The sequence below is a fragment of the Elephantulus edwardii genome, unplaced genomic scaffold (genome assembly GCF_000299155.1).
Source record: "Elephantulus edwardii isolate Elephantulus edwardi_28Jun2011 unplaced genomic scaffold, EleEdw1.0 scaffold00108, whole genome shotgun sequence".
NCBI classification, from domain to species: domain Eukaryota; kingdom Metazoa; phylum Chordata; class Mammalia; order Macroscelidea; family Macroscelididae; genus Elephantulus; species Elephantulus edwardii.
In genome coordinates this window covers 7,335,559-7,344,161 of record NW_006399858.1, presented here as the reverse complement: position 1 = coordinate 7,344,161, position 8,603 = coordinate 7,335,559, and the positions used below count along the sequence as shown (strand labels likewise).

General features: G+C 40.8%; 1 protein-coding gene across 1 annotated transcript; it reads left to right on the top strand.

The window, feature by feature from the left end:
- The first annotated feature begins 1,341 nt into the window (after positions 1-1,341).
- Positions 1,342-2,646, top strand: GCNT1 (glucosaminyl (N-acetyl) transferase 1, core 2). Its single transcript, XM_006892000.1, has one exon. It carries the CDS (start codon positions 1,342-1,344, stop codon positions 2,644-2,646), a length of 1,305 nt encoding a protein of 434 aa, XP_006892062.1.
- Positions 2,647-8,603: the final 5,957 nt, after the last annotated feature.

Below are 8,603 nucleotides of genomic sequence, written 5' to 3'. Positions count from 1 at the left end.
CTACTTTCCCTTCCTCCCAACATGTTTCCTCAATGAGAACAAGTCAGAGTTCTAATGTTAATCATAGTGTTAAGAACTAATTTAAAATCTCTAAATTTGACATGAAACCACTTGACTTATTTTTTAAAACAACAGCATCTACGAGTTAATAGAACTAGTTGCCGAATGATAAAATTGATCTTTGAAAAGAAAGTAATATTTTAATGTTTTAAGTATGTTTATATAGTAAAAGTAGGGTAGGTTCATGGAGCTTGAATGTAGACAACAGATGTGTCACAAGTTACAATGTGTAAATATTGTTAGAAGTGCTGACTTCCCATAATAATGTATGATGTGCAGTACAGGAAAGACAGTCTATTGTGGATTAGATACACTTTGGTGCCTGGCATGGAACCGAATTCAGTGTGCCAAGTCTGGCCAGGTTTCACTTGAATCTTTTCACTCTAGTACAAAAATCTATTTTATCTGCTCTCCCATAGTGTCTCCTTACTCTTCATTTAGCCTACAGTAGAATGGATATGATGTCTGCCACTTAAGACTGCTTAAGGCAGCTGCCAGGCCCTGATGGATCCATCAGAAGAGGAACCTCTTCGTAAAGACCTTGAGGCAGCGGGTACTCATTCTCAGGACTGTGCAGCATCAAAAACCTACTAACTATAGACAGTTCAATCGCTGTAGTATAAGATCCTTAACTGTTCAAATACCTTAACTTACCTGACAAGGAGCTCTGGTGATACAGTTGCAAAGCACCTATCTATTAACTGAAAGGTCAATAGCTTGAAGCCACCAACCGCTCCACAGAAGAAAGATGTGATGCTCTGCTTCTGTAAAGAGTACAGCCTTGAAAACCCTGTGGAGCTGTTCTGTTCTGTCTGATAGGATCACTTTGAATTGCAGTCAACTCAACAGAATGCACTCTAGGTATACACTTAACAAGTAAACTTTGTATTATAGCATATTCTAGTGTATCCTTGTAACTACCTTATTTAATCTCAGTTGTAGTGCTAAATGCTACAGAAAAAAAGCACAAATACTAGAGGCTGCAAGTGTGTGACAATGCTGACCTTTCCCCGTTAACCCAATATGTTTTAAATATCTGACTCCATGGAATTTGATTTCATGCAGTTGAGAGTTAAGCCTTAAGATATCGTGAAAACTTTTGTATTTACACATTTCACATCTGTTTTCTTTCAGGGGTTCCCTCCATTGTAAGATGTCTTTGTATTTCTGAAAAAGGCAACCTGACAGCTCGCAAGACAACGGCTGAGGAACATCAGTGGTGCCTGAAGCCCATTTGACAGACTGCCTTTCACAAAGGAAAAACTCTCACTACTATTTGAAATGCTGAAGAAGTTGCTGCGAAAGAGACTTTTTTCTTATCCCACTAAATACTACTTCTTGGTTATCATTTTTTCCCTGGTCACCTTCTCAGTAGTAAGAATTCATCAGAAGCCCCAGTTTGTCAGCATCGGTGATCTGGAACTGACTGGGGAGAATCCTAGTAGTTATATCAATTGTACCAGAGTGTTACAGGGTGATGCAGATGAAATCCAGAAGGCAAAGCTTGAAATGCTAACAGTGAAATTTAAAAATCGCCCTCGGTTGACAACCCACGACTACATAAACATGACCAGGGACTGCGCATCCTTCATCAAGACTAGTAAATATATCATGGAGCCCCTTAGCAAAGAAGAGGCGGAATTCCCCATTGCATATTCCATAGTGGTTCACCACAAAATCGAAATGCTGGACAGGCTCTTGAGGGCCATCTACATGCCTCAGAATTTCTATTGCATACACGTAGACAAAAAATCGGATGATTCTTTCTTGGGTGCAGTGATGGGCATTGCGTCCTGTTTCGGCAACGTGTTCGTGGCCAGCCAGCTGGAGAGCGTGGTGTATGCGTCCTGGAGCCGGGTCCAGGCCGACCTCAATTGCATGCAGGACCTGCACAGAACGAGCACCACCTGGAAGTACCTCATCAACCTCTGCGGCATGGATTTCCCGATTAAAACGAACCTGGAGATCGTCCGCAAGCTCAAGTCCCTGATGGGGGAAAACAATCTGGAAACGGAAAAAATGCCCGCCAATAAGGAGGAAAGGTGGAAGAAGCGTTATGAAGTCGTGAATGGGATGCTCGTGAACACGGGGACTGACAAAGGGCGGCCGCCCATCCAAACTCCCATCTTCTCCGGCAGCGCCTATTTCGTGGTCAGCAGGAGCTACGTGGCTTATGTTCTTGAAAATGAGCGGATCCACCATCTCATGGAGTGGGCCAAGGACACTTACAGCCCCGATGAGTATCTCTGGGCCACCATCCAGAGGATGCCGGATGCCCCTGGTGCGCTCCCCGCTAGCCCCAAGTACGACTTGTCGGACATGCAGGCCATCGTGCGCTTCGTCAAGTGGCACTATTTTGAGGGCGACGTCACCAAGGGCGCCCCATACCCACCCTGCAGCGGGGTGCATGTGCGCTCTGTGTGCGTCTTCGGTGCTGGAGACCTGAAGTGGATGCTGCGCCAGCATCACTTGTTTGCCAACAAGTTTGACACCGATGTCGACCTCTTTGCCATCCAGTGTTTGGATGAGCATTTGAGACATAAAGCTCTGGAGCCCTTAAAACCCTTACCGTGGCAGGCCACTTGAGAACAGAGGGGCACACTGTGTGGGGTGCTTTTGGGGGCAGGGATTGTGCTATGTCTTTATGTCAGAGACTTCCCATGTTTTCTGACAAGGAGAACCTAGTAAAAAGCATTAAGCCTCCACCTACAGTTAAGCTGAAGGGGAGATTGGGAGCCAAGATTTTAACAGCGGAAAATGTGTCATATCCTTTTTCCCCACAATTATTCTTGGGCTATGTGATTTGTGGATGGGGTGGCAAGGGGGCCTGTGTAGTTAACAGACGTGGGGAGATTGTGGGCTAGAGAGGTAGGAGGCAAAATTAAGCCCATACAAATAGCTCAGGGATTTAAAAAAAGAAAAACATTTAAAGAAAAAAAACCTCAGCCTTTGCCAAAATAATTTTTATATGATCATTTTCTTGATTTAAATAAATTTATAGCAACGACCAATCACACAGATGTAATGTATATTGTATGTTATATTTCTTGAAATAGAAATTTGATTTTACAATCAATGATGCTTGTGGAAAATTACTTGCTGTTACAACGCTGTGATGTGTGGAATATTTGTGTCTTCTCAGGGAATTTATAGATGAGCTTGATTTTACCAAGACTGTTTATGACAGGTTTTTTTTTTATGATAATGATGCACTTTTATGTTTCAGAAGGTAATTTCTAGTTAATACTGATAATCATCTTGGAGCCCTAGTGACAGGCATGGATTTAAATTCATGATATTAAAGCATCTCAGGCAACTAAAAAGTTAGCATTTTTTTTTTATTATCGTTTCTGTGAAGAATTAGAGAGGGCTGGTAGCTTAGTGGGTAATGAGTTGCACTGCCAACCCAAAGGCAGTTGGTTCAATTGACCAGCTTAATTAAGGGAGAAGATAAGCAGTCTCCTCCCATGTGATTTACTGCTTTGAGGGTCAGTTATGTGTCAGCTTGGACAGCACATAACAACATGAGGAATTAACTTCAAAAATTTTACAAATATTTATCTCCCTGCTCATTTCCTCAGTCTGCACAAACTCACTATCCAAATGGGTAAAGATAGTGAGTTCTGGTGGTGTAGTGGTAAGAAGCTGCATTGCAATCTCAAAGACATATGGTTTGAACCCACCAGCTGCTCTGCAGAAGAATGGGAAAATGGGTAAAGACTTAGCTTTAAAAGGATTCTGTATTATTACTTCTGCGAGCACTAATGTGACTTGATTATCAGCCACTAGTACAGAGAAGACGGTACAACAAACTGATAGGCATGTGGTTGTTAAAATACGGATGAGACTCTTAACTGGAATCAAACCCATGTACTTACATGTTTAAAACATAGCTGACTAAAGCAGGACATAAAAAATTCATAATGTATTTCAGTTATTCATTTCAGAAATTTTTTTAATTTCTAAAATTGGAAAACTGAGTTTTGGTATGTTGACTACACTGAATTGAATTTTGTGCTACCTTTTACACATTGATTATCATAAGTAGGCATGCAAGTCAGTGGATTTCTGTATTTTTTAATTAAATATTGGCATGGCAAGAAACAATATCCCACAGAGAAACACAAATTTTTGCCTTGAAAGTTTCCGAGACCGAGTTGACAAGGGCATTAAATATGTATTTTGTGTCTATTGACTTCTAAACTGTTGTGCTTGGGGTTGCTTTTTTAAAAGCATTTCAAATATTTCTTTCATTCACTTCTGGCATTTTTCTTTCGTTCTAAGACATTCAGTAACACATAGGTATGTGTCTGTCTTTTTTTTTTAACAATATTCATGGTATCTTGGCTCACAGAACTTTTTACTTAGGACATTTTCAAATCCTTACATATGTTGAAACAGTGGTACAGTGATCACCCACAGAATGAAAGATTGGTAACCTGTATTATTTGCTTTCATTTTATATATTATGTTAATTTAGCAAAGTTGAAAACATATTTAGAAACATAAAACAATATTCATGGTATCTTGGCTCATAGAACTTTTTTACTTAGGACATTTTCAAATCTTTACATATGTTGAAACAGTGGTACAGTGATCACACAGAATGAAAGATTGGTAACCTGTATTATTTGCTTTCAGTTTTATATATTATGCTAATTTAGCAAAGTTGAAAACACATTTAGAAACATAAAACTCAAACTTTGGGTGGATGGGGTGAAGGGAATAGGAAGTATATTTTGTGAAAAATAATATATTCAAACTTTGTAAATATATCAGAATAAAATTTTTTAAAAACCAACACAACAAAACAAAGCAAAAAAACCAAAATAGTTGACCGTTCAGCATGTTTAGACGCTATAAATCGTGTGGGAGGAGATTTCCTGCTTTTCTCCCTGAGTCATGGCCTTTGGGCTAGCATCACGACTCCCCACCAGAGCCCCATAATAAGATTTTTAGCAGGAAATTATTAGAAGCCATAAAAATAAAATTAGAAATATATATATTACAATATATATAGTGTTGTTGTTATGTGCCATCTAGTCGCTTGTGACTCATAGCGACCCTATGTACAAGAGTTCTAAACACCATTCTATCCTGTGCCAATCTAGCCATCCCAGATACACTTATTCCCACCACTCCAGTCGCAGAATCGATCCATCTCATCGAAGGTCTTCCTCTCCCTCCACTCTGCCAAACATGATGTCCCTCTCCAAGGACCAGTCCCTCCTTGCAACATGCCCAAAATGTGTCAGATGAAGCTTGAGAATCCTTGATTCCAAGGAGCATTCCGGCTTCACCTTCTTCAGGACAAACTTGTTTGTTCTCCTAGCAGCCCATGGTATATTCAATACTCTTCTCCAGCACCGTAGCTCAAAGGTATCAATTCTCTATCATCCCTAGTCAGTGTCCAACTCTCCAATGCACAGCACATAATTGTGAAGACTATAGCCCTGATCAGGTGCACCTTAGTCTCCAGCCTGACATCGTTGCTCTTCAGTACTCTTGAGAGATCCCTCACAGTTGACTTTCCCAGTGCAGTTTGTCTCTTGATTTCCTGGCTGCTGTTACCAAAAGTGTTGATTGTGGAACCAAGTAAATTGAAACTGTTAACTATCTGAATCTCTTCACCATCCATAGTGATGCTGCAAATTGGCCCAGTGGTGAGAATCTTTGTTTTCTTGATGTTGAGCTCCAAACTATATAGGAGGCTGCAGTCCTTGACCTTCTGTAGCAAGCGCTTCAGGTCCTCCTCAGTTTCAGCAAGCAAGGTTAGAAATATATATATTACAAAACTGATGAAAGGAGGCTTGCTAATGAAGTACTATATCAAAGGAAACATACTACTTTGTAAAGGACAAAGGTTACCAAAAAATTGTTCTTTATTTTACAGGCAATTACCCAGGCTCTTCTCAGGTGAAATAAATAGCTGAGCAATCTTGAAAATGTCTGAGTGTGATTGTTTAAGCATGTTCTTGTGTCATTCTTTGAAAAACAATTATGTGAAATAACAGTGCACTTATTCTAGGAGCTCTTAGGGAGTCCTGGCGGTGGAGGGCATGACAAGTCTTGCTGCTAATCCCAAAGGCAGAGTGACTAGTAGTTTGAATCCACCAAGTGTCTTTGCAGTAGAAAGATGTCTCCTTCCTTAATGCCTTAGAAATATAACAAGGGGAGCTCTGGTGGCCTAGTGGCAAGAAACCACACTGCAATCCCAGAGGAACACGGTTCGAATCCACCAGACACTCTGCTGGAGAAGGAGGCGCAATATCCTCCTGTACCAGTCAGATCTGATTTGACGGTACACGCACACAAAATAAAAAAAATATATGTATAACAAAGGGTTGCTATGTATTGGAATCAATTTGACAGCTGGGAGTTTGAGGTTTAGGGAAACTTGCCACGTTTAGGGAAATTAGCCTGGTGTGTCCACTTGCCGTACAGCCGTAACTTGTGGTTGCTGTGAAGCTGAACACTATGCCACTGACGTGTCAAATGCGTTAATGGTTACCCATGGCGGACAGTGTTTGGTGGAGCTCCCTGATTAAAACAAACTTGGAAGCAGGAGTGACATTTACTTCCATAATAGCTTGCCTCTGGAAACCCTGTGAACCTGGAGAGAGGATGAAAGTCAGACAAGTGTTGAGGACTCTGAGGACTCTCCTTCATAGGGTCGCTATGAGTCACCTACCACTCGACAGCACTTAACAACAACAACAGCCATGTTTTCATAGATTAAGACGCTATAAAAAAAAAAAAAAAGCTGTCCAAACAGCGCAAGGGAACACGGCATGATTTAAAATCAGGAAAGGTGTGCATCAAGGTTGTATTCTTTCTCCATTCCTGTTCAATCTACATGCTGAGGAAATCATTTTGAGAAGCTGGACTATATGAAGAATTTAGCATCAGGATTAGACGAAGACTCAACAATCTGTGTTAAGCATAACCTTGCTTGTGGAAAGGGAGAAGGACTTGAAACACTTGCAGAAGATCAGGCTGAAGCCTTAAATATGGATTGCATCTCAACATCAAGAAGACAAAAAACCTCACCACTGAACCTATATGATAGATGAAACCTAATGATAGATTGAGAAAGGATTGAATTGAAGTTGTCAATGATTTCATCTCACTAGGATCCACAATCAGCACCTTTGGCAGCAGCAGTCAGGAGATAAGAGACATGCTGCTTTAAGCAAATATGCTATCAGGAAACTCCAAATTACAGAAGAGCGATCATGTCAATTTGAAGACTCAAGTGTGCTTGATTCAGGCCATGGTCTTTTCAAGCGTGTGCTATGAACCCGAAAGGTGGACGGTGACTAAGGAAAGCAGAAGAAAAGTCGGCACCTTTGAGCTGTGGAGAAAAGTACTGATTATCGCATGGACTGCCCGGAAAACAGGTATGTCTTGAAGAGTGCAGCCAGAGTGCTCCTTGGAGGCAGGGAGGGCAAAGCTTCATCTCATTTACTTTGAGCATGTTACTGAAAGTTATTCTTTGAAGAGGAACATTGTACTATCAGAGAAAGAAAAGAAGATCTTTGACAAGGTGGATTGGCAGAGTGATTCTAACAATGGACTCAAGTGTGTCAGAGATGATGAAGATGACACAGGAAAGGACAGGTTCCAGAATTGGTGTTCATAGGGTTGCAAAATGAGTTGTATTCAAATAGTACCAAACAACAACCATGTTTTGGTTCATCTGGAGGGTCAGTTGAAGTCATTTTCTGTTGCTTAAAAAATTAAATGTTATATGAATTAAAAATTGTGGTGTTATTATGATTTGGTGTTATTTGGTGCCACCGAGTCAAATATGTTCATAGAGACCCTATGAACAAAAGATCTGAAACCAGTCCTGTCCTGCGCCATCCTCATCCTTTCTGACAAGAGCCCATTGCAGCAGTCACCTTGTCAGTTCACCTTCCTCTCCTTCACCAACCCTCCACCCTTCCCAACATCATGTCCTTCTCCAGGGAATTGTACCTCCTAGCAATATGTTCAAAGTATGTTAGGTGAACCCCATCATTCTTCCTTCCAAAGAACACTCCAGCTGCACCCTCTCCAAGACCTATATGTTCATGTTCTTGGCCGTTCATGGAATGTTCAGTGCTCTTCTCCAACACCACAGCTCAGGGAATCAATTGTTTTTCTATCATCCTTATTCATTGTCCAGAATTAAAAATAAGCCTAAAGCTAATGCAGATTTTACTGTTACAAATGTAATTTAAACCAGCCATTGCTAGGTGCCTTTGAGTCATTTCCAAATTTAGTGACCGGGTGCTACAGAATGAAACAATGTCAGGTCTTGTGCTGTACTTATCATCGTAACTTTTTTTGAGGTCATTGTTGCAGCCTCTGTGTCAGTATAGCTTGTTGAGGGTCTTCCTCTCTTTTGTTGACCCTCTACCAAGCATGATACCTTTCTTCAGCAAGAGGTCCCTGCTGACATATCCAGAGTATATGAGATGAAGTCTCAGCCATCAGGAAGCCAATGCTTTGTCTGCATGAACTATTCCATTATTTGCAACACAAACTAGAAATATTTC

What these genes read in the sequence shown, in the direction of transcription:
- GCNT1 (XM_006892000.1), top strand. Translation starts at nt 1,342, where the DNA reads ATGCTGAAGAAGTTGCTGCGAAAGAGACTTTTTTCTTATCCCACTAAA.